The sequence below is a fragment of the Perissodus microlepis genome, chromosome 16 (genome assembly GCF_051167445.1).
Source record: "Perissodus microlepis isolate ML-2025 ecotype Zambia chromosome 16, ASM5116744v1, whole genome shotgun sequence".
Taxonomy (NCBI): Eukaryota; Metazoa; Chordata; class Actinopteri; order Cichliformes; family Cichlidae; genus Perissodus; species Perissodus microlepis.
The window spans coordinates 16,042,339-16,069,400 of record NC_140476.1 but is presented as its reverse complement, the minus strand read 5'-3'; the positions used below and the strand labels follow the sequence as shown (position 1 = coordinate 16,069,400).

The following is a 27,062-nucleotide window of genomic DNA, read 5'->3' as shown; positions in this document are numbered from 1 at the left end:
TGCATACAAGGCGGGTAAAATGTTGACTCTTTTCCAAGTTCACAAACAGACCAGATTTTTTCCCCCCTTTTTTTCTGCAAGGTTATTTCATGTTCAGATCAAAGTTCAGCATCCACACTTAAGTTAGAAGCCAGGAAATTAAATACAATTTATGAAACCTGATTTATATTTATACATATAAATATTTATGGTGGAATTTATATGGGTTTTTGTTGCTAAATAGGATAGATTGGATAGATTTGTTGGCAAATGTGGGATTGAGAAAGAGAAAAAAAAAGAGAATTTAACTGAATTAACATAAATTTCAAAGAGAAAGTTACCCTGCAGACTGCTGTGAAAGTGCGATAAGACAAAAGAATGGCTGTAAACAACAGGAAGTGGGCATGATTGCTTATACATCAAAGGGAATAATGGGGTGGGGTGAGGTAAATCAGTTCAAATAAAACTTTGCACTTCTGAATTATTATATGTTAAAAAAACACACACACACAATAGAATTGATGAGGCAGGAATGTAGTTTAAATTTAAATCTTTATTTTTAGGATTGATAAATAGCATCATATTTTCAATGCGAACCACAGTTTTGAATGTCATCTGCAAAAATCACAGACTACACTGTCGTTTTTAAAAATACGTGAACAAATAAGCTCATTTTTTTAAATACAAATCCCAGTTACTAATTATGTCATGTGAGCAGACATAATCCATGTGTAAAACCTTTTCAGTGTGTAACATGTTCAGTTCTTGTGTGGCCTACATTAAGTTCTTCCACCACCACCGCGCCCTCCCCTGCCCCCTCTCCTCGGTCGACCTCTGACTTGTTTATTGTCCTGCCGTGGTAATCTCTTATGACGCTCCACTTTGATCCACCCTCCGTCACTGCTTTTGCCCCCCTCCTTTTCCTCACTGGCATTTTGTGTCACAGACAATAAACCCGGTATCGATGGTGTGCGGCTCTGTGGTCTGGCACTGTAACTGTTGGACGGCGGTCTCCATGGATGTCGGGGGGTTTTGCCACCTTTATTATGAGCATGTCCACCTCTACCACTACTCCCTGTATGACCCCAACCCTGCACCCCACCCACAGTAAATGTATTGCCCGTGTTGCTATTTCTGCGATAGTTATGCACTGCCCCTGCACTGAGCGGGCGCTCTCTGTCTGAGGTGCTCTCTGACGTAGTGCTGGAGGGACTGCTGCCCTTTGACCCCAGATAGAGCGTTGAGAGTTTGGCCGACAGGCTGGCAGTTGGCGAGGAGCTGCGTGAGTCGGCCCAGTGAGAAGAGTTGATGCGGTTTGGAGAGCGGCGCACAGCTGCAGCATAAGAAGACACATGTCTTTCATGTGCAGACAGGAACTGAGGCAGAGTGCGAGCATCAGAGCTCGTGAAGGCAGTGTGAGCAGCAGTCGTCGGCTGGGATTTCTGGGCTATCATCTGCTTCAGTCTTACATTGTACATCCACTTTGGATCAATATCTAAAACAGAAAACACGTACCTCATATACACCTCCTATATGAAGAATTTTTTTTTCCGATAAAAAACGATATGAATAAATAATAAATATTTACCGCGGTTTGATCTGTCCTTGAGGTTCCAGTCTGTGCTAGCTGGGGCTGTTTCAATGACGAGCTCCACAGTCTTGATCTCGTCTCGTCCACCATTGACGCTCCATGTCATTGTGCAGCTGTGTCTGGTGGACTTGGGAGACTTGACATCATTCTGAAGTGAAAGTAGTGATATTTAATGTATGTTGTTAAACATGATTGTGCGTGACTGCCTGTGTGATGCATTTTCAAACTGCAACTGCTAAAATGACCCACCTCATAATTGACAGTATAGTCCACTCTCTGGTTCTCCTGTAGCCCAGTGATCCATTTGTCCATCACAAAAGGTGGCTGCATTGAATAACATTATTTTGTTTGAAAAAAACAAAAAATAGACAATTGCAACCACCACAATACGTCAGGTTAAAATGCACCGATCAAAACATTTAAAACAATTAGGTGTGTTACAGAAATGCGTTTCTGACTGCACCTTAGTCATCCGCAGGATTTCAACGTCTTGTCTGTTGGCGTTAAAGATGACATCTTTGATGTAGGTTATAGCGACTTCATCGCCGTCGAGTTCCATGTACATTTTCCATTTGCAGTTCTTGAAATAAAATAATTGCCGGTCAGATAATGTAGGTCTCAGCGACAATAGATGTAAAAGTTTTTAATTTCACTCATCTGTGTGGAGAACTTGGTAAATCTTGTATATAAACCAACAGCACAACCTACAGGTAGTTGAATGACAGTGGCCAGAAAGCCTCACATTGTGGGTGAAGACAGATAAGTATGAAAAAAAACTTTTAAAATAAACTGCTAGCAGACCAAAGGGGAGAAAAGACAGAGTATACATGTAAAATGCAGTTTGCATGTAATGTCTACAGCAATGCAAACCTAAGTTAAAAGACTGATCTTTATGGAATTAGGTTCTCTACATAAATATACCTCAAATTCGGCACATTTCATTAAATTACTCTAACAGAGAAACAGAAACAAAAATCAGCAGCAAATATTTTCATGCCACTATTCTAAATTCCAAACATTTAGGCCTTTTCAGAATCCAGGATTAATTTTTTGGAGCAGGAAACTGTCTGATTTTAGTTGATAAACCCTTTTTTTTTCTCCTCATGGACTGCTGCAGAGAGACACACATCAAACTGGGGAGGCACAAATCGAAGCGGTTCCCCAGCCCTCTTCTTCTGCATACTGAATGCTGACGACGCACGTAATGATTTCGCCAATCCCTAAAAGCTGCCAGGAAGCTACAGGTCACTGCTTAACCACACAGGGTTCATGGCACAGGCCAATCCATTGTGTAGTGATCACAGAGAAAGACATCAGAGGAGTGGCACTAACACACTCGTCTGAGGAGCCTTCGCCCTCTCCTTCATCGTCCCCGGGGGCTGGAAATGACTCAAAGGGGGGAAGCTTGAGCAAGCCTCTGGCTCAGAAACACACCAGTGGCCCAACGCTGGCCTGGTGTCGGGCCTGGACGGTTGCACCGGGGCTCCCAGGTCTATGCTAGTCTAATCACTCCAGCAGAAACAATGTCTGGTAATGATGCCTAGGACCCGAGTGCGTCTAATGACAACTCATACATAATTCAGCACCTTTCACTTGGCTGCACGGTGATATCCTCATTAGTAGGGGACCCTCAGTGGCTGTCAGATGGTGGCCGCACAATCGCAGGCCCTCATTTTGTCTTTGAGAAGTGCAGCTGCTTCCATGACATCGCCAGCAAAGAGGGGCGAAGAAAAAAATGCAGTGCGGGTTTGTTTTATTTAGTGCAAAAAACCTTCCAGTTTGTAAAAACAAGGCTGACACGGAACCTGACACCAGGCAGGGGAAAATAATTAGCTCTCATTTTCTCAGCCTCCTGTTTCCTTCTCCCTGCTGTGTTTTCTACCCACTAAACCACCACATGTCAGAAGAAATGGGAGGCAATTAGCAGGCTCGTTTCAGCCCTGCCGAACACACTGAAAGAGGACTATTTATGATGGGACAATGAACAGCTGAAAGATTAAATAACGTTTGCCTTTTAAAAGAAAATGACTTCTGGCTAAATGGGCTATTTTTGATTAAATTCAAACAGCAAGTGAAGAGCCACCCTTTCTCCACAGTTTGAGACCCTAACAAAGGGCTATGAGCAAGTCGAGGTGGATGTGGTACATGGCTGAGCCTGAAATGTTTATTTGTCTGGTTTAATACATGTCTAGTGATGCCTTGAATGGTCAGCATAACAGCCGCCATCACAAATCGTCAGAACAAACAGCTTCAGTTGTAGTGGGCCGAATCAATCGCATGTCTCTATATCGCCTTAGAAAGTATCAATTATGCCAAAAATGCTCAAAGCAGACAACATTTCTTTGTGATATTCTTATTTTTTTGGGTTTCATCGCTTGCTCACAGCTGCAAAATATGTTGGAGTCAGTGTTTGAATGTGTTTCCTGACAGACTTACAGACTTTCCTGTTGCTGGTTTCCAGTGGTACCCAAACACCAGCTCCAGATTTACAGTTTTACTCTGCTCCACCTCCTTTTCTAGTTCATCCTTGGGGAAGAAAACAAAAGCACATAAACATAAGCCCCAAAAGGTGCGTGACAATAAAAATGTAACACGTCTAACGGATGAAGATACCTTCAGCAGTGGCGGGAAGTGGACGAACCCGAGGTAATCATTAGTTAGCTTTTCGATCTCACACTGGAAAAAGAAGAAAATTCCCTTTGAATTCACCGCAGAGCCAAATATCAGAGAGCTCTGCCGATATCCCATAAATGTTTTCGGTTAATGGTTAACCGTGTCTTGCCTTAAGGTGCATGACGTGACCTTTGGACTTGACCCCCATGTCCCGCATGTCGGTTTCTGTGAGCAGCAGCAGCCTCCGTCCGGTGATGTGGTTTTCTTTAAACAGATCGGCATAAAGCTGCATGTCACATGCGCTGTCTCCTGGCAAAGACACAACCAAACATTGAAACGAGCGCGGAAAGAATGAAGAATGCGAAACAGAAAACATTTAAGACGATCTGAACTGTTTAGAAAGTAAATGAACAAACCTGCGCCAAATATTTGCTGCATCCAGAAATACTAAAGGAAGAAAATCATGATTTAATCGTTTTAATAGCAATCGTGACTGTATCACAATTTAAATGGCTGCAAGTAAAAACACACTGATACCAACCACATGCTCCTCTGTCCAGGTATATATGTCCAACGTGGGGAGCAACTGCGAAGACAAGACAAATTTAATCCAAAGCAACAGAATGTGGTTGGACATAGGCATCATGTGTCCATCTAAAAAAGGCCAGAACTCCAAAGTAAAACTCACAAGACTAGTAAATATTATTAAAATGGAAAATATCCATATTTTTCTCCACATCTTTAAAACCATTACTTTTTCAGTTATTGTGCTTTGTGATTAAGAAGACTGGATGTAGCCGTAATGGACTATATCCAACAGAAATGCCCATCTGACTGATCTAATGTGATCTATTTGAATGGAAAAAAAAAATCATTTATTGCTCATTAAATGCAATCAGGCAGAAACTTGCCAGCCAAAATAAAGATTTCATCATTGTGATTATGAGACTGGTGTGTAATGACAGAAATAATGCAATGGGAAATTGGAGAAAATACGTCTAAATGAATGAGTAATCCCCCATTCACTGTCTTCTTCCCACGACATCCTGTAACAGCTCGGATTATGAACTAAATGCCGGGCTCAGTCGACAGTCGCTGAGGCTGCTGCCTCATAAAGCCACTCAGCCCTACAGCGCTTTTCCGCCTCCTCCTGTAATGCAGTTCAGAAGTAAACAGATTCGGAAACACTAAGCCAATGCCAGAATCCCACTGGAGTGACTTAACATCACTTTTCAAAAGCCATATTGTATCTCACAAATGAGCAGCTATGCTTGTGTGGCACGCCATTGGCAAGTGTGGTTAAATCTAAAAATTTGAAATGGGGGATACAGTCTTTGTGTTTTAAGATTTATATGTGGAACATGCAGGAGAAAAACACTTTGAGTTGGGTTTAATTCACACAATTGTGCCCCCATGTGGACTAAGTGGATGATGGGTAGTCAGGCCATGGATATACCTATAAAGAAGCATGTAGTTAATGTCTCAACAAAAGATTGAAAAATGGCCACAGGAAATGCATATTTTACTTTTTTTTTTTTAATGAAAACACTAAAAGCCATCCTCTGTTATCATTAAGTTTATTAATACTAGCTATAGAAATGTAACTAATATCATTTTAATGGCAAAACGTTTGTTTTATTAGTCACTAATTGTTCAGATGTGGAAAGTAATGAAATCGAGCCAAGGCAGATTAGGAGAAAGTAAAAAGAAAATCATCTGTTAAACAGAAAAATAAATCAGATGAAGAAGTTTCACTATTATAATGGAAAATAAAGGAAATAAGAAGTTTTGACATGGAAAAACACAAAATGCTGATTGTTATGTCTAGAGTAATATGTCTAGGAGTTGATGGCACAAGAGGATAGGCAATATTTGTACAGGATTATTAGCTCATGGCAAGAAACTAACAAGCAACAACAGAGGAATACAGAGGATTACATCCTCATGAGACTGACTGATTATAACAAGCGAAGGGGACAATTTAATGGGCTATGCTCAAGGAAGCATGTCCTTCCCCCACAAGAGGCATAATACCTAAGTGAACACTAATGCTAATATGATTTTCTGTACTGTAAAGAGCAGCTCTTGAGACGTGATTCTGTGTGGATAAATACAGCATGCCGTCTATAGAAAGATGTTACTTTGTTAAGCTCTAAAATGTAAATTCTTTGGCTGAAAATTCATGGTTTTTTTGGAGGCCTTAGGAAGAAACCTGTTTTCAAAAGTAAAATGAGAGAATGAAGCTGACAGCCACACAGCAAAGTCCCTCTCCTACTGTTTTGAACCTGGGTCACTCAGAGGAAAAAACATGTACTTTCTTATCCTGGTAAGAGACTGTGTCTCAACAACTGCACTCCACCACAACCAGAACAAATTGGCCAATCTTAATGTCAGCAAAATGTCACTTCATCATAAAAGCCTGGCCTTCTCTAGGCAACTGGATCACATGGCTCTTTCTTCACAGCATGGCACTATACATCCAGAACATTAGGCATACGGCAAATTACATCCATAATATCCACAGGTGGAGGGCTTCAAATATGTTCTATAATTGTGACCAAGTTCCCGCGCCGTATGTGGTGGCAGAATAAATGCTCTTTTATGGTGTGACAAAGTAATGATTAATGAAATAATTGTCGAATAATTAATAACGTAACTTAACAAGCTGTTCATATTAGTGCTTTCACAACACCAGTAATATACAGTGGGGGATGTAATTATTTGATCCCCTGCTGAATTTGTAAGTTTGCTCACTTACAAAGAAATGAACAGTTTTTAGTTTATATGGTAGTTTTAGTTTAATGGAGAGAAACTGAATTTCAAACCAAAAATCAATAAATTACATAAAAGTTATAAACTGATTTGCATATCATTGTCTAAAATACGTATTTGATTATTAGTATATCCCAAAGCAAAACATGACTTGGTACCCTGGTGGAAAAACTCGTAACATTTCTTGCGGTTGGCCACCAGGTTTCCACACATCTGGGGAGGGATTTTACAGAAGCTCTCGAAACCCTTAGGTTTTATAGCTGTTGCTTGGGAACTCAACATTTCTGCTGATTTTCTATAGGATTGAAGTCTGGAGACTATCTTGCTTCTTGCATATGGTCTTATAGGCATTTCCAGACTTCTGCAGGTCTGCAATCTTGTCTCTTTGAAAGCTCTTTGGTCTTGGCCATGGTGGTGAACAGGTGTGCTTTATAGTGTGGTGTGTTTATGTATATGAACAGGTGTGTTTATATACATAACAAGCTGAGATCAGGAGTAGCTGTAATTCATTAATTGATTGATTGATTGTTGTCAACATGTCAAATGGGCATACACCCAATCTATAGGTGCCAGAATTCTGGGTTGTAGGAGATCAATAAATATTTCACTCAATTAGCAGATCAATTTATAATCTTTGTGTAATATGTTTTTTTCTTTCCATTAAAATGAAGCTACCACACAAATTAGAGACTGTTCATTTCTTTGTAAGTGAGAAAATATGCAAATTAAACTGGGTATCAAATAATTATTTCCCCCACTGTATTCAGTGAGATCACACTATGTGATGGATGCAGGTGGAACAATACCAAACACTTGAAGGGTTCATTCAGTGTCATCAGGCCACGGGAAGTGTCCCATTTCCACTGTCATGTTGACACAGCTCACAGACCTGGAGGAGTTGCTCGACTCACGTGTTGACCTGCATGTTAGAGTGCAGGACAGGCCAGCCAACAAAGCCTCAAGTCTGCTATCACAGACTGCAGACTCACGTACTCATTACCAGAGGTTGTGATATGAGAAGACATCTGTGAATTATTAGACTCCTCCATCACAGACTGAAAGCACGGATTAGTACTAGGTAAGAACAGCTGAGAGGCAGGACGATGTCAAAAACAGGGACACCGGGGGAAAAGACAAGAAAAGAGGACAGAAAAGAAGAGACATAGAAGTAAATAACAAAGTAAAAGGTCAATGAGAAAAATCAACAATGTGAACCCTAAAACCCCCAAAAGTTGATTCTGCCCATTTGGACGTAGCATGAACCCTTAATAAAATAATTTAAGAAGCCAAATGTTAAAGTGAAGTTAACAGGACAGCAGAATGACAGAGCACATAGAAAAGAAGCACGTTTAATGCAGTTTATTCAAAGGCTCAACTGACTTGTTAAAGAAATTGTGAATTGTCTATGTGGGAGAGACAGCTTCCAGGTATCTAACATGTGCATGATTCTGATGCATGGCCATATATAGGTTAAGACAAATGACTAGGTATCATTCACAAAAAACACTGGACCACGTCTTTATGCTCTTGAGGATACTTGAGGGTGCATTGGAGTTTGCCCAACCAGTCTACATTTGTTTTGTGGACTTGGAGAAGGCATTTGACCGTGTCCCATTGCTACGGGCCATTTGATCCTTATATAACCGTTGCTAGAGCTTGGTCCGCATAGCCAGCAATAAGTCGGACTCGTTCCCGGTGGGTGTTGGATTCCCTAAAGGACTGCCCTTTGTTACCGATTATGTTCATAATTTTCAGAATTTCTAGGCGTAGCCAAGTGGTGGAAGGCTTCCACCTGGGCAGACTCAGAATCTCGTCTCTGCTTTTTGCAGATGATGTGGTTCTGTTGGCTTCATTAAGTGGTGGCCTTCAGTTTGCACTGAAGCAGTTTGCAGCCGAGTGTGAAGCAGTGGTGCTCCGACTGCAGTGAAGCGGATGCTGTACCGGTCTGTCACGGTGAAGAGAGAGCTGAGCATAAAAGCGTAATATTTACCGGTCGAGCTACTCCCCTACCCTCACCTAAGGTCACGAGCGCTGGGTAGTGACTACACGAACATGTTTGCAGATAATGGCCTCCCCCTTAAAGTTAGGGTGAAGTGCTCGGCCATCCAGGAGGGGCTCAGAGTAGAGCCACTACTCCTCCACATCAAAAGGAGTCAGATGATCTGGTTCGGGTATCTGACAAGGATGCCTCCTTGGCACCTCCTGGGTGATATGTTCTGGGCATGTCCCAACAAGAGGAGGCCAGGGGGAAGACCCAGGACAAGCTGGAAAGCTTATATCTCTCAGTTGTTCTGGGAACCCCTTGATGTTCCCCCGGACAAGCTGGATCATTTTAACGTTGGTAGGCAATTACTAAGCAACATGATGATATCACAATATACCAAAAATTCAAGGTTTTTGGACATAAATGAAATGTTATGATCATGAAATTATTTAATTTTATAAGGCTGTATAGGTGTATAAATGCTACAAATGGGTCATCTTGTAGCACCTACCTCTAGTAGGTGGTTGCTTGGCAACATTATGATGTTCTAATATCTAATATAGATGAGAAACTTCAGGGGCCTAAGATGGTAAATGGTCTGTACTTGTATAGCACTTTACACATCCAGTCATCCGCCCATTCACACACTGGTGATGGCAAGCTACATTGTAGCCTCAGCCACCCTGGGGCGCACTGACAGAGGCGAGGCTGCCGGACACCACCTCTGACCACCACCAGCAGGCAACGGGTGAAGTGACTTGCCCAAGGACACAACGACCGACACTGTCCAAGCCGAGGCTCGAACCGGAAACCTTCCGATTACAAGGCGCTCCCAACTCTTGAGCCACGATCGCCCCAGATATATGTGCCAATTCTGGCTACTCAGTTGCTGGTGGAGGAGCTGTGGGCTGATAAGATTTTGGTCAGTAATAAAAATGATCATTAGTTGAGCCCTAAATTGTTTTGCATTGGATGTTAGATGCAAAAAAGGCAAAAAAAAAAGGAATAGAATTAAAGCTGTGACTGTCATGTCAGAGGCTGGATGCTTACAATCTAATAGTAATTTTTTATTGTCACGATGCAAATGTTCACAACTCTGTTTCATACTCTTCTACTTTCCTTCTCATTTCAGAATAAGGTTGAGGGGACTTCAGAAGGTAGCACAGAAAATAAGCCTCTACATGAAAACGCGAAGGTGAACAACAGCGCAGAGTCGACGTGCTGCTGCCGTGACCACTTGACAAAGTGATGCGGCTGTCCTGAAGGTGAAGGTGGACCAAAGTGAAGAGGGGATAATGAGGAACTCACCGGACTGTTGGACTGTTCGATGAGTTTGCGCTCCCACATCTTTAGTCGCCGCTCACGCTCCTTCAGCTCTTGCTCTTTAGTGCTCAGGTCTCTCTCCAGCTTCTTAAGTCTCTCAAGTGTAGCTTCAATCTCACACCTTCATCATACAGCAGGAGAAAACTGTTAACATTTAAGGATGGCTGGATTTTTCTTATAAAAAGCAAAACCAACATTTTTCTTTTTTTTAAACCATGTCTCTTTATTTTCTGGCTTCCCTACAGTCTGCACCACTCAGTCTGAGCTCACTCCTTACATAATTTCCAAAAACAGCTGCCCTGTAGTTTTTAACGAACCTCTGTAAAGCAGTGATCGAACATGCAATGGATCTGGGACTACATTCAGTTAGACTATTCACGACAGCAGGACAAGGTATGTGTTTGAAGGAATAAACGAAGTGGCTCAATAATAATCCAGGTTTTCTTTTTTCTTTTCTTAAATATGTGTATAACTCACAGCAACCACAAACAAAGGATAATATTGTTAGGTATGGGAAGTTTTCTGGTTTCCGAGTTCTATTGACAAATCACATTTCAGAAAGACGATTAGGGAACAAAAGAGAAATCCACTGGCAATCTCAATATATCAGTCTGACTTTAGTGAAATTTGTGAGAAGAATCATTCCACTGTTGCTTTTGGTCTTTGAGGGGATTTGTAGAGTGAGAAAAATAAAGAATATAACCACAAAATAAGACAGAGAGTTTTAGGACAGCATCCAGTGACACAACATTAAAATGAATCCAAAATAAAGCCCTGCACTCAGGAGGTGATTACGAGTTACGCCGACACTTTAAATACCAAGTGCAGGACAAAGCATGTTGGGATTTGTTTTGCCCAGCAGGTGGGGCTGCGCAATGTATCGCAGAAAGCCATGCTGAACTTCAGGCCCGCTAAAACTCCCACACTCTTTTCATAAACAAATGCAGCCCAGGCAGGAAGGCCATGACTTACTCCTCCCAGTCCTCCAGTTCCTCCACCCACTTCCTTCGCAAATAGTGAGCTCTACGGCCTCCCGCTGTACTGACAGGCCTCTACATTTGGCATTGCCCTGACCCTTCCTGCTCAGTGAGCATTATAAACAGATAAAAACCTTTTATAGAAAAAAAATACTTAAAACTGAAATAATCAGCGTATGAATCCTAGCAATGAAGGAATCGACCACGTGTCAGCTTCCAGCCCCACATCTCAGCTGCATGCACCAGTTACATACTGGTATTATCCAGCAGCCAAGTTACTGTATTTTTAAGTTATTGTACTTGGAAGGGAGAATGCATTCATTTTTAATTTACACAAGCACTTCAGGTCCATTATGTAAATGTGATAAATGTAACAATACAGCTAAAACAGGAAAGAATATGAACCTTAAAATGAAACTCAAAATCTTTCAATTTAAGTTAAATATTATCAAGGAAAGAGCCAAAAATAGCATCTATAAAAAAAGAACTATTTGGGCTTTTCTTGGTAACACAGATACCTGGGAAGCTGGAAACAGGTACAACAGGTTTCTCAACATCCCTTTTTTACGACTGGAGGTGCCATCTTTCACTTTGAGCCCTCTAATGTTGCCGGATCTAACTTCTTGGGCCAAAACACATTGTCACTTTCTGTTTTCAAGCAGCGATTTACTTCAACCTGCTCCACCTACAGATGCCTGCCTGGACACAATAACACCAACACAACTTCTGAGGAAAAAAAACTCCAAGCGCAGACAAGGCCCGGGGAGAGGCAGACAGAGAATAAAGTAACAGCTGAGACTCAGGCTGTGCCGAACACCACCAAACCTCCAGCTGCTCATACAGGCCAATTAAACACTTCTACTTGAAAAAGATGGTGATTATTTTTAGGGTCTTATGGGTAAAGAGAGGAAGTATATCCAGATGGATGATTCTTTGGGGGGTTTTTATGTCTTTATGTAGCTATCAGTGTGATTATTAAAGATCTATATGCATGATCTCAAGTCCTTTTTTGTGTTTCACGGCCCCCGTCAGCTACATTTCCACATCATTCTTTGAAAACAGTCGCACATCTCCCTACACTGAGGCAGTATACCGGCGAAAAAAAAGACAGTTATAAATACATTTACTGGGTTTGAAGAATAGCTGATCACATTACCTCCATTCAGCCTTGTTGTGAAGGAAAGAGTTGCACTGTTGAGGAAGCTGGCTGTCATTAGACATGGACTCTAAAGTAGAGAGGATCTGCTTGAACATTGGTCGCTCCTAAATGAACATAAAACCATTAGCAGTGTATATAATTCATATATCTGCTTCATATTTGCATGTTTGTGCAACTTACTTTTGGTTCTGTTGCCCAACACTTTTTCATGAGCTCAGCAAAGCTGGAAGGACAGCCACTGGGGATGGTTAGCCTCTAAGCCACACAGACACGGGCAGAGGAAAGAACAGCTTTAAAGGAACCTTAATATGCTAACTTAGATAAGAAGCTCAATACCATTCTTGTGTCTGTTAGATTGCCTTTGTCCTAAAGGGTCTCCTGTTTGTCAAGCATTTAATTATTGCTCTATATGAAGGATCACAACTGCCATAATCAAAAAATAAAGATACACATAAATACACCTGTGACCATTTTATTGAGTACACCTGGCATCATTATGTGAATGAGGCCAAGACTCATTCACACTGTATCATTTTCGTCAACTTTCCACCTACTGCCTAATCTCCATCATGCCTTGCTCCCCACAGCAGTTGCCAGGCCTGCATTCAGTCCTGACAAAATATGGCAAAACACCCTGTTATACTGCCAAAATGTTCCACCAATTGCAGCTGATTCAGTGTGTGCACTGCCTGAATACTGTAGGGTACAAGTCGCCGCTGACCTAATGCTTCAGACACCCACCAAAGGAGGGAAAACGCATCTAAAAGGATGCAGCCAACTGTCGCAAACGGGGGTCCCCGAAACCCAGAGGCGCTTAGCTAACCTAGCCAAAAATTAAGCCCAGTAATGATTATTTACGTGCTGATTATTACTAGTTGTTGTTGTTAATACTCTGAATAAAAGTGCGTTTCAGTTTGGCATACATCAAGGTTGAACTTTTTGTTTTTTATAATTCGGAAAAGGGTTATTGATGCAAAGGTAATTAAACACAAGAGGAAATTAAAACAAGTATAACGTTATAAATTAATTAAACCTCTAATATTATTCTGGTGTAATTAGTGGATTATTGATTTATTCGGTAAGTCATTTATTTACTTTTTCATTTATTTATTTATATATTTTTATATGCCAGTTTCACTTCTCCGTTCAGAATTGCATTCATGTAATCATGCAGTAAAATACCTCATTCTTCTCAACCACAAGCCAGGCCACTTGTAAGCCTTCCAGGCCTTTGAATGGTATCTCACGGGTGAGCATTTCCCAAAGCACCTGTCACAGAAGGTAAAGAGTCAGGTAACAGTGTTGTAAAATTACACAACAGCACACTACATGTGTGAATGGACACATGAGCCGTGATAAGCATGGATCTGCTGCTGTTACCCATCACCACATGGTTGAATTACACAGAAATATCATAAATATATCAATACCCTCTGTTTATATAGCATGTGTATTCATAGCATACAAATAAAACACTACAAACATTTATGCATTTCCCTTGAAGACCACACGAAAAAGAATCACGTATGATTTAAATGCTGTTGGGCCGCTGAAGTATTCCCTTCATAAGTCAGCTTCTTTTCAGCTGGGCTTCACTAGTGTCAGAAATAATCACCTGTGTCAACATCTTAAAAACCACATAATGAAAAGGTGGAGGAGCGCCGCTTTCAAACATCAAAGAGTAACACTGTATATGTATACCACATTCCTAAATGTATGCTTCTTGACAGATGTGTCTAATTACACGTATGTATTTGACTACAGAAATCAGATGAACCTGCAGGCGTCTGAGCGAGAAACTCACGGCTGCTGAGGTAATTTTACCAACGGCAGATAGTAAAATCCTACATAGATCCAAGGAAAAATAATTTTAATTAATGTGTTTGAATTTTACCAGTGACTCAATCTTTTATAATAGTGAAAGCAACTTTCAAAACTACTTCCAAATTACTCTCGACACTAAGTTTCTAAGAGGCTGTAATCCTGCAAAGGTCGCAAATGCTGTTTTTTTCCACTTAGAGAGAAGAAATGTTCAAATGAAAAGCATCAATGGGACCGGTTGCCTGATTTTGTTTTTTGTTTTTTTCCTCTTGAGAGATTTTAGTGCTATTTGGTCGACTGCGTTCGTTCTATTTGATAAAATCTTTTTTTTTAGACCGAAATAAAAAGCCTGCCAATCATATGTCTCCTCTAAAAAAAAGAGAAAAAAAAGAAAAAATAACATAAATTGGCTCCAACTTCTGGACCTCAGGCTTTTAGCTGCACTTCCTGGTGAATTATTCACTTCTGTGATCTTTGAAGTACAATAATGAACACCTTTTCAATGGTTTTGATTATATTATTACCACGAGACTGAATGAGAAATAACAGAAATCTAGCAGGCGGTACAAAGCTCCAATGAAATGGCCTTGACCTGCTCTATGAGCCAATAGATTCTTGCTCAACTTTACAGATTTGGAAAAAAAGAAGCAAAAAGAAACTTTCTTCAAAGTCTAAGACTTCAAAGACTCCTGTTGTGAAGGACCTCTGTTATACGCGTTATACAATGGCATCCTTTAAGCACTGATTCTGCCTAAAGCTGTCATCAGTTTTGATATAGTGTCTAATTATTCATCTCTTTGAAAGAGTGCTGCTATTTGTTATTTTCTTTACATTTACTCTTTATAAAATATAATCATACAGTACATAAATATACGAGGAAACTACCCCTCAGCTTCCTGGTAGACACACCTATGGTATAAATTTCAAAATCCTACGTGGCCTTGATTTTCAGAAAACTTAACCTCTGACCTTGAGGTCAAGGTCACAGAGATTGTAACTCGTTCAAGATTTTTAGTAGATACTACTATGGTATCAATTTGAAGATCCTACATCGCCTCATTCTTGCATTCACAAATGTAGGTCTCCACACTACCCACTGGCCAGTAGTTCACAAAACAAATGGATATAGCCACTTTGACATCACTCATTAGAGATATCCCAACTTCTCTGTTAGGCTGACTCCATTTCAGTGTTTTAAAAATGCACGTGTTGAGTGAGAGATGGATTTGAAATAGGTACCAAAAGCAGGCCCAGTATGTAGCACAACCTTCGTCATAATCCTTTTTGACTCAAATGGGGACCAGAATTTAGTAAATTCTTTAACTGGTGAATGAGACCATAAACTCTTTGAGAAAGTGTCTTTTTCCCCGCCATAGGTCATAAAAGTAAGGAAGAAGTAGTTATTTGACCAAAGTCTTCTATGAAATTTCTTTTTGCAACCACAAGAGTCACCCAGCAAGAATGCAGGTTTAAAGTACTTTCTCAATGCCAGAAAGTATCCATTTTACCTGGATGCAACGCTGCTGACGTGAGAAAACATTATCCAAGTGACTTCTTGCGTCTCAGCTGACGGCAAATTCCCCCAACCGTATAAACAGATCCTTATGAAACTGTACTTGCTATAAGGTCGGGGAAATCTGCAGTCAGCTGAAAGAAATGAAAGAAGTCACTTGGATGAGTGATGAAATGTTTCTTCCACTGAAGAAACATCTGGATGAAGTGAATAAACTTTCTGGAATCAACGCTTCCTCATTTGTTTCACTTTTCAAAAACAGGCGTCAGTCCTTGAGTCTATAGTGTTTTGTGTTTCTGGGAGTATCAACTCATCATCAACCCATTGCTGTTATTTCATGATAAAAAAAAAGTAATCCACAGCATCTGTAGAATCCCTCATGGTAGCTCCTAAAAAGTTTAGTTTGCCAAAAATCGCTCATGTTCAGTAAATTTATCTGTTTGGTCTGTGGTTCTTATAAGAAGCTTATTGCATCTTTCATTATGATACCATTTGGAGTTACCGGTTCCCGGACAAAAACAGGCTTATGATCTAAACTCGTCACAGTGAGAAGAAGTGACCACATAACAGGTTGAGACAAGCTACAAACACACAGGCAGCATTCAACAAACACAAGGAGCTCACATTAAAAAGACGTAACAACATTACTGCAACACAAATTGTGTGCGTGCAATGTTAGCGTTACGTTCGGTCTGACGTCTTTCGTGACACATCAAAAGGAATGAGTCAGCTCAGGATTAATAACGACACTCCAAACCTCTAGGATCTCTAACAAAATACTTGCGGATAAATGTGTTGCTATTACCCAACCGCTCTTTTCTTGTTAAACCCAGGAAGCTGATTTTAGTGTAGAAGTAAGAAAATTGTCCTCTGAATGACTACGCTGCTCCGTATGGGAGAGGCTAGGTGCTAGGTGAGCAGGACAGGAGGAGAAAGCAGGTCTGTTCAAACAGTCAGAGACTGCAAGTGATAAACTTTAACTGTATTAACTCAGAGGAGGTTATGTGTTAAGGGAGGGCAAAGGGACACGAACACTAAGACTTTTCTATTAACCTTAGAATAGAGGTGAATAAATGGTAACTATACAGAAAAATGGCACCAGCTCCAGCTTCACGGGGCTTAGATTTAAAACGGCAAAACTCAGACTAAAGAAAACCAGACAAAACTATTCCTTTTTTTTTAAACTGAAACATAAAAAATAAAAATCAAAGGGCTAAGATCCCAAACATTTTTGGCACTGAGATAGAAGAAGTATATTATTATGAAATAACAATATTTATATCATAAAACAGGAAACAGATGGTATATTTTGTGTCCAAATGAGCTAATTCATACACGATGTTTTTATGACACCCCTAAAGATCTTTATGTTGCCCTGAGGACGAAAAGTAAACATCAGATTTATGAAAATGCAATAAAAAAAATCTTCACCCTCCATAAATATGAAGCAATGATGGTTTATTTATTCAAACAATTAGTCATTAAGGAAAATGTGCTCTGTATAAAGTGATGTAACACTCAAGTATATTTAATTTCACCAGGTTCCATTACATTCAGCATTTTACACTGTACTTATGCAACAAAACTACAAGGGAAAATGTACATGTAATTAAATTAGCTGAAATCAGCATTTTCTACCATTTTTATGTGTGCGTGTTTCAACTCAGGTTCATTTTTGCCACTTACTACTCCGTAGGAGAAGGTGTCACAGGTCTCAGATACAGGCAGGCTCTGGATCACCTCCGGAGCCATCCAGGGAAACGTACCCACTAAGGACATGTGCGTTGTGTGGGTGACAAACTTAGATGCCCCAAAATCACAGATCTGTAGAAATAATAATAATATTAATGTTTATTTGGGTATCCAGAGTAACCTGTCATTCATAAACCTTGTGTCACAGTTAAAATATAGCAATCATAGCAGCATGCAGATTTAGATTCACCTGCTGCTGATGCAACAAATCTACAGCGCTGCAATCATATAATTATTCCTGGAGTCATCGTATGTTTCAGTCACTGTGACGTCACGGGCAAATTAAATGCAGCACATACGAAAATTTGTCTCTATGATACAGAAAAAGCCTCAAAGCACTGACATATATAACATAAGGTTTCAGCAGATTTACAGGTGGATGTACTTTGCAGGACTCTTAAAGCAATCACATACTGTACCAACACAATTACTATCAACTTTGGTTTTGTGTCTATCTATCTAAGTCTTATCAGAGAAGAACTGGTCACCGGTCAGCAGCAGATCAGCAAAGAGGATCTCCTTTCTCTCAATCTCATCCACCTATGGCGAGAAACACCGTAACACTGTCCCTGATTACTTGAACATGCCAAGTTAGTCACTGCCCTCTTGTGTCCGTATACTGCTGAAAATATCAAATGAGGATTTCGTGCTTATATTTCTTTTAACACTGAATAGAATGTGAATCCTTAGCTAACAGGGCCATCACATCAAAGAGCAGGTTGAGTATGTAGATGTGAGACATGGCACTCCAAGAACCCTGAATTCAAATCTATGCAACAGAGCCACAGCAACAAGGTACAATTTCTCAGTCAGGAAAAGCTGTTAAAACTTAAATTTAAGACAAATTCAACATTGTAAACACTTTTTTTTCCACCTCATCAAAGTTCGTTTGAATAATGTTTTTGTCTTAAAAAGTGCCTGGAGGTGTTTCAAGGTGGCTGGGAAGGACCAGATTTTATGATTACAGAATTCGGATTATTTCCAATTATTTTATGATCATCTGAGATTAGGTTTCAGTCCATAGGTTATATAAAAAGGCTTACTTTGAGAACTTTCTCTGCAGATAAAACAACTGAAAGAGAAAAAAAAAGTCAGTAAATGCAGATGTTTACTTAAAATATTTAAGAAATTAAATTTGGTAAACTCGTGTCATGGTCAGTTACCATTCCTGGACTTCAGGTCTCTGTGGATCACCTTAACAGGAGCTTCTGAGTGTAAATAGTGCATTCCTGAAGCAGAAATAAAGGCAAATTTTCAGAGGAACATTACTAAAAACTCATTTAGAAACTACAATCCTAATAACACGAGCATTGGGACACTGTGTAAAACATGACATTGTCATTTAAAGCATGCCTGTTGTATATCAGCAATGAGCAATGAGGCATGGAGCTGCAACCTGCAGCCTTGTTGACTCGTTTTCTTTATATTTCCATAAAGGATGACTACACAGCTCAAGCAGATCACTACAAAACTGAACTGCAAGACTGCTGCCAATGCAGTAGATCTATTTACTGTATGGCTGGTTAACATATAACAAGCTAAGAAAATACTTCTAATATCAGTATTTATTTTATTACTTTTGGCGTTAAATTGCGTGTCTCTTTATTTTTTAATATACCTCATTTTATTCTATAAGCTGCATTTCTAAGAATTGGCCAGAAATTCTATGGAGCTAACTCTGTTTTTTTAATAACTGTCAAATAAATAAAATGAAATAAAATAAAATCATTTACTACCGTCCTTAAGTAAGAATTAAGCTTTTAAGTTCATAAATTAATCTCACAACATTTCAGCTGTTATTTACTAGTAAGATACATCTGAAGTTTACCTTTGGCGATCTCTGCAGCCCATGTCATGATCTGCCCCATGTCCATCTCCTCACTGACATCACTGGACAGGTAATCATAGAGTGAGCCGCCGCTTGCATATTCTGAGGAAACATGAAAACTTTATACTGCTGCTTAATGAATAAAAATAAATGATGTTACAGTGGCAAAACGAGTTTTACAGCATGCATATGAGTGCAGTATGCGAAAGTGTCATGCAAAAACAAATTGGATATTCGGCCACACCACTCATAGTGTCTCGCTAGATTGCTACGGCTTGACGCTGTGGGTGAGCACCAGTCGTAACGAGCTCTCTTGTCCCCTCCGGACATGGCTGTTAAATGTCTACAACACAAAGTTGCTCGTGCTCTGTTGTCAAAGGATTCGTGCATTTCTAATGGGCCATTAGAAGTGTATGAAACTTGCAAATTATGTGGACTTTTGCAAAATCTCCTTCATAAGACCGCTGACAACACTAAAAGACAACTATGATGAAACAAAGATTGAAACAGGAACATAAACTTTAAGCTTTACTGTGTGTAGAAAAACTTTACTTGTGAAGTAAAGTCCTTCAACAGAGATAAACAAGCACCAGCTAAACAGCAGGGACCCTCCATTTGTGCGCAATAACCCCATCATATCCCAACACAAAACTGTAAACACGCACAAGCACCAAGATAGGAACATAATTAACAACCATAAAGTACACCGAGGACTTTTATTATTATTATTATGAGCCAGAGTTTCCTGTTGACCCTTTTTTGTTTGTTTTTTGACTTTGATACAGCAAAAACTGAATGAAAATGGACAAGCAAACTCATGTGTGAGACATCATGCAGCTAGTTCAACTGCGAATACATGTCTCCTTCTGCACTTTGCACCCATCCACATTCCTTAGATAATCTGTGCCAGCTTCAATGTAAAATGCACTTTCAGTTTAGCGTAGTGTCACGGCAGAGTCTTAATCAGTGGAAGGAAAAAAAAAAAACGCCTTAAAATGACTGTAACTGGCAAATGTACTTTAACCCTGAAACAATTCTCTCCTATAATTCATCAGGTTTATGAAGCCGCTGAGTGACGGCAGTTATTGTTAAACTCCTGCAGGTCAACAGAGACAATCAGGTATCTCAGATAGGTTGTAGATAGTGGCTGCGAGAAAGAGGGAACTGATGCTGTGTGTCAACACAGTCATAACAGAGATGATGAATGTGAGCACGGCAAACGTTTTTTTCCCTCTATCTGCTGCTAATTAGATTCTGCCTTATTAAATAGAGACCACAACCTACTCCTTGACAACAAAACCTTCCCTCTCGGAGCTCTGTAGTACAACCGATCCTGCAAAGGAGTAGAGTGCACTGATCGTTTTTCCACTAAACTTTGATTTGATTTCTGATTCTTTTGTGCTTTTTCTTTTTTTTTTTACCACTATTACATAGAAAATGGCAAATGAATAACATTTTACAAAATGTGGTTAGGCCTGATTACTCTTTTCATAATAATCTTAGTTTTCTTTCTGATACAGCCAAATATCCTTGTGTGAAAGAGCACCTCTGTAAGAATATCAAAGGTCTTTCTACACTTCTATAAGAGAGACACTTAGAACACTTAGATAACGTCTAAAGATAAATAATTACACTGAATGTATGGACTTGGCTTTACATAACTGCACTACACAAAATAATTTAAGTAATAACATTTTACTGACTCCATAGTGTAGTAGATTACACCTTCACCTAACACACAAAAGATCCCGGTTCGATCCTGGATTTTCATCAGGAAGGGAATCCAGGACAAAGATTTTGCCACATCAAACATGCAAAACTACCTGCTGTGACAATCCCTTGTAAATAAGGGACAGTGGAAAGTGGCTAGCAGCAGTTAATGACAGGAAGGTTTTGCATGGGCAAAAGAAATTTGCTTTCCTTTCTGATTGCTTTGAGAAAGTCCTCAGTGTCCAGCAGAACTAAGGTAGTAGTAGAAATTAGTGCGTGAGAAATCTCTCTGAGAAATCTTGAGATATTTTTATGGCTCATTTGACACTGGGGAAACATGTACAGAGAGAACAAGATGGGACCCACGATGGAACCCTGAGGTACTCCACAATAAAATGTAGCTTTTAACCTCCTAGGACCTGGTGTCCACATATGTGGGCATCACATTTTGGGTTATTTAGACCAAAATACTCAATTTAGCTCTACATGGGCCTGATATCCACTTACGAGGACATTATACTGCTACTGTTCTATCAAAATTTTAAACGAATATCCTCATATGTGGCTCTTATTTTTCTTAAAAACAAAAATAAGGTAATAAGGTCTTTGTTTTTTACATTCATCGGGCCCCAATCAGCCCAAATATCAAAGAGAAATTAAAAATGCATGCCGTGGAAGAGTTCGGGTCTTAGGAGGTTAAAGAACAATTGTTTCCGGTGCTGACAATGATGGATCTATCTTTCAGTTGAAGTTGATCAAGAATAATTTTGTTTTACTGTTTTATTGTTATCTTTTGTTCATTTAACTACCTCTTGTTCTCTCATATGTCAACAAACTTTAAAAGTGTGAATTTTTTTGTTTTATTACTTTTTGTAAAATATTTTTTATTGTTGTATTATTTTGTTTTTCCTAACTTTCCTTTTATATCATAATATTAGTTGGCCTGGTCTTCAGCCATGGCTAAAGATTCAATTTCATTTCCAGGACAACAAAGATTATCATTAATCTCTCTGACATGTTTTCATTATTAGATATTACAAACTGCAGAGGAAATGCAACACCCTTGTAAAACATTAGCATAAAGGTAAATACAGAAAACCACAATCTGTTAGCATGTCTCTCTCACTTGTTTGTAATGCCGCACACTTATTAAATAGAGCCATGTTTTGTAGAGAGAGAAAAAAAGTGCATTGCATCCCGTGGCTTTACTTTCAAAGCAATTTTAAGTATTTAGTGGAGACTCATGTAAACTACTGCTTTATCATTTTTCCTCTTCAGAAGAACAAAGATCTCATATTTGATGCCTTATGTTTGTTGTGAGTCAGGGTGTTTCACTCATTCATTCATTGTTTTTTTTTTTACTGTTTCGTAAACAGATGAGCTGTCAAAGCAAGGACAACATATTAGAAAGATGATGGATGAAGGGAAGAACCAGGATTTCCAAACATGCAGCAGTTCCTGAATCTCATGGGCATTTTTTTTCATAGTAGCACAATGAAACCGAAACTCTAGGTGTCAGTTCACCACTAGAAGCAAAGCGAAGTTTAATCTTTTATATCAAATGAGTAACTACATTACGAGCCTAAAAATAGCATCCTTTCTACCTATACTGAGCGACACCATTAGGCACATTTAACAGTCAAAGTCCATATACACCATTCTGCAGTGAAGGTCGAACAATATGTTAGACACATTTTTGAGCTGGGGCTCGATTTAAACGACTTTTCTGCAGGATTCCCTGATAGATGCGAGCATGATGGGCCCCCGTGTTTACAACAGTTCACAGCTACACGAGCATTTGAGGCTTTATTCTTTTCGGTCTTTGACCTAGACAAAAACTGAAAACAGGCTAACACAACTACTGTATGAATGTGTGCACATCCTGAGGCCTCTGGCATTCACTCACACTTCCATAGAAACTTCTCCTCCATTGAGCAACTGGTGCGAACAGATTTGGCTGCTGCCTTTTCTATCATGATGTTATCTGGTGGCTCTGTTGTATGCTGCTTTTCACTGAGGTTTCTTTGCTGTAAATATGCATCATTATTTATAAACTTACCGGTGACAATTCCATAGTTGGGAGCCTCGACAATCGCGCCGTAAAACTGGATGATGTTGCGGTGGCTGAGGACGCTGAGGATTTCAGCCTGACCAGTGAACACACACAAGGAATTTTCATGAGAATAGAAGAGAAAATAGAAGCCTTATTTGCATTAGAGTTTAAATAAATGAAGTCTGGATCTATAATTTAGTACACACATGATTTCAGTGTGTGTGAAGTAATATTTTATCTTTAAATCACCTTTACCAAAGGTTCATTTAAGTCTCAGGAAATGACAACATTCACACTCTATTCAGCATGTACATAGCAGAATTGCACATACCGTGCATGCACTGAGTATACTTTCCTTATAGCATATTTACTATGTTACAGATAACTACATTCTTTTACAAACAAGCTACGTATTTGATTACTAAACCTCATGATGAAATACCTTGCAGAACCAACTTTCACAGCAATAGCTTAAAATAATCACTTTCGGTATGACTTCATCAGTCTTTCGTATCACCACACTTCTTGACAAATCTGCTGTTGAGGTTTGGACTTTGACTTGGACATTGCAACACCTTCATTCTTTCCTTTGCTGTTGTCCTGTTGCATGGCCCAACTTTATTGACGTTTCACTCTAGAATACTTTGGTATTCAGAGAAGTTCAAGATCAACTCAGTGACTTCAAGGTGCTCATTTCCTGTAGCTGCAAATCAAACCTAAAAAAATCATCCCTCCCACTACCATGCATGACAGTTGGTATGAGGTGTTCATGCTGATATACTCTATTTCACCGTACACATATAACATTACCAAACATCTTCTCTGTCAAAAATAGTCCCAGAAGTCTTGTGGTTTGTTCAGATACAATCGTACAAGCCTAAGCTGCGCTACCATGTTCTTTTTAGACAAAAGAAGCTTTCTCCTGATGATCCTTCCAAAAAGCCATATTTGTTCAGACTTTGAGACTTAACATGCTAACTGTGGTCTGTAAAGTCTGAAATGCAGCTCTTGGGTTTTTTGCTTTTTGTCAGAGCACTGCGTGATCTGACTTTGGGGTAATTTCACTGGGACATCTGGTCCTGGAAAGAATGTGGCATATCCCTGAATGCCCTGAACAAGCAAACTGTCAAAACTTCTAACTTTATAGAGTTGATCACACTTGCTGATGATCATTTTGTTACGTGCGTTTGGCTGGTGTTTAACCTCTTAATTCCTATGGAATTAATGCTTGGTTATTCAAAGGACTGCACAGATTCCTGTGAGAACTTTTTTTTTTCACATGACTGTTATTAACACCAAACCACAAAGTATCCCAAAGTATAAAAGTTAAAATTATGACCTGATAACTGCATAAAATACTTCCTCAAATTGATTATAAAAGCTCCACCACCCTAACCTAGAAATGATAAGATTTACTGCAATCCATTTAGAACCCAGTTAACTTAAAGTGGATGATTGAAGGAGTCACCATTTGTGAATTCATAAAAAAAAGAATTTAATAAAAAGCAGAAGTGAGAACTTGCTGGTTATCCTGATGCCCCAACAGGAAAGGTCAAAGCAGACTTTGACTTTTTCAGACTTTTACAGAACTCAGTGGCATGGCTCTCAAACTCTGACTGGACGCCAATGGTTCTATGGAGTCTTCTGGAGCGTATACAAAGACGTATCAATGCATAATCGTGGCCCAGAAAGGTTAATGTGTAACCATTTTTTTTTTTTTTTGAATGAACCTGATAAAACGATCTCATTTAATCGTAACCAAACACTATAATTAAAGGAACATCTGGTTCAACGTGCAAGGATTACATTATTATTCCCATTGAACAATCATCTCCCCAACACTTGAGTGAAGTTGAATGGATATCTGTGATCTTTTACAATTTCATAAAAGAAACAATGAACAATTTTCTGAACATCCGATCACAGGCCTACACACATAATACGATTTCCCTGAAAAGATTTCAAAGATAATTCTGTTTTGTCTTTAAGACAATGGGCCTGTGCTTTCAAAGACACTTCAGGAGCAGCCTTTGCTGTAATTGGACCAAATACATTCTTTCATTTGGCAATAATGTTTCTTTCGCAGCACACTGCTCAGAGAGGGGGAGTATAATGACCATGAGTGATGGGTACAGAAGTCACCAGATCTCGCTAAATGGGATAGCAATTAAAATGATTACTATGCTGACAATTAAAAATATATGAAAAAAAAAGATCCAGGTAATTAAGACTCTTACCTCATTTTCAATCTTGAGCAGTTTTTTCACCGCTACCTCTTTGTCCTGGGAAATCCACTTGGCCCGGTACACACTTCCAAAGCTGCCGCCACCACAGTTTTCGAAGAAGTGGATGTCATCGAACTGGACTTGCACGAAAGACGAGCTGGGAGACATCATCTCATAATGGCACTCAGTTCCAAGTCAGCTCCTAAAAGAGCGAGGGGCATTACGGGAAAGGAAGGAAGAACAAACTTAATCCATCAAAGCGAAGCTCCACTGTCAGACACCATTTTTTGAGTGTGGCTGCAGGTTTGAGGCTGCTTTGCCATTGGTTGATTGAGCATAGCAGGGTGATATCACTCATTTTAAACCACCATCCCCTGTCTCTTCCACTTTTACACATACAGTCCTCCACATCAGTACCAGTAAGCAATGGACTCAGGGTCCAGACTGCTTGTATAAGGACAAAGGCATGTCTGGTATGCTGGGATCATGCAGCTAAAGTCGCAGATTACTCCAGCAGGTTTGGTTCAAGTAGGACAACAAGCTGGGAGATCATACAATTTTGACAATAAAAGCTGCTTTTGTTTCAAGACAAAAACACCTTGAGAGATCCACATATTCTCTTTCTCTATTTAACAGAAAAGATGAGCTCTTCTTGCTTGTGTTGAGGCCAAACATGATGATGTGTGTGTAAGCCAGGGTTAGTGGTATAATGCTTCCAAACCGGACACCACACAGATTTATTATCATATCCTTTTGTTTGTCTGTAGCGACATAAAAGCACCTTGTAAAGAAATAATTCCATCATTACAGGAAATTATAGCATTGCTATTGTTCATAGGTTTCCCATTTACAGCTGAGCAATTACGGCTTTTAAAAGGCTGTTACCTGGGTCCTCATTGGGATTACTATCCATCACAACGGGAAATGCCACCATTGTCACAGAGGGGAGCCATTGCTCTCTGCTGATTTACTTGTATTCATGCTATACTTAGCCTGGCAGCAATTTGCTCAGTGGACCAGCCCCCCAAGTATTGTCTGACCACTCAAGAAGCCAGGGTTACAGGGATACGGGAGTACTCCTGCAGTCATTGCTGCCAGTTTCTCACTTAATAGCAAACACGACTGCAAGCGCCGCAACAATAAGGCCTGACAGCCATATGTCAAACCACAGGTAGTCACTGTAATCTCAACTAAATGATGAATTAATCACTAAGACAGCGAGGTCAGCTTTTGTGTCACATCTTCACAGCTAAAAGTGTGGTTATATGCAGATGTTACAATCTTAACCAATCTAACCCCTACTCAGTTACTATGCTGTGTATGAGATGCAGATAATACTTGTGTGAGGGTTAAATCACCGCTCAAAACATTCAACAACAACTAGATACAGTATGAGCAACATTAAACTTAAAGCGGTATTACTTTGTTATTATTACATGTTTATAACAGTCTTATATTCATGCACCACGTCACACTCAACAGCCCGCATCAACACATCTGCACGAATGTGTGTTTAATATCAAACAAGACTCGCATTATATTTAATCTGCTGGACAGTGAGCCTATGTCGAAACTGCTCATTGAGACTAATTGGATAACTGGTGAACATTATCGAAACACACATACCGACATTCAGTGTGAAGGCTGGCGCTCCGGAGCGGCTGTTCCTCCACGCAGGTAGCACCGGGCACAAGACAAACTTTGTGAAAGAAAGGATAGTTCCGGGAAATTTCACGTGACGTCGCTTGATTTCCCCGATCCA

General features: G+C 39.7%; 1 protein-coding gene across 1 annotated transcript; it reads right to left on the bottom strand.

The window, feature by feature from the left end:
* Positions 1-497: 497 nt before the first annotated feature.
* On the bottom strand, positions 498-27,062 carry map3k20a (mitogen-activated protein kinase kinase kinase 20a). The gene is made up of 20 exons (XM_084908436.1): positions 26,927-27,062; positions 25,313-25,502; positions 23,082-23,169; positions 19,313-19,414; positions 18,648-18,713; positions 18,528-18,556; positions 17,419-17,556; positions 13,581-13,667; positions 12,579-12,653; positions 12,396-12,502; positions 10,248-10,383; positions 4,725-4,769; positions 4,600-4,630; positions 4,353-4,492; positions 4,184-4,246; positions 4,007-4,096; positions 2,034-2,150; positions 1,820-1,894; positions 1,568-1,718; positions 498-1,474 (listed from the first exon to the last, which is right to left on the bottom strand). The coding sequence occupies exons 2-20, from the start codon at positions 25,469-25,471 to the stop codon at positions 759-761; spliced, it is 2,415 nt and encodes an 804-aa protein (XP_084764562.1). The 5' UTR covers positions 25,472-25,502; positions 26,927-27,062; the 3' UTR covers positions 498-758.

Bases quoted from the DNA above. Each gene is read 5' to 3' on its own strand.
- map3k20a (XM_084908436.1), bottom strand. From the start codon at position 25,471: ATGATGTCTCCCAGCTCGTCTTTCGTGCAAGTCCAGTTCGATGACATC. The intron at 13,668-17,418 runs GTAAGTGGCAAA...CTTCTGTGACAG, and splicing joins ACACCTTCTCCTACGGAGTA to GTGCTTTGGGAAATGCTCAC. The intron at 1,895-2,033 runs GTGCAGTCAGAA...TATTCAATGCAG, and splicing joins AAATCCTGCGGATGACTAAG to CCACCTTTTGTGATGGACAA.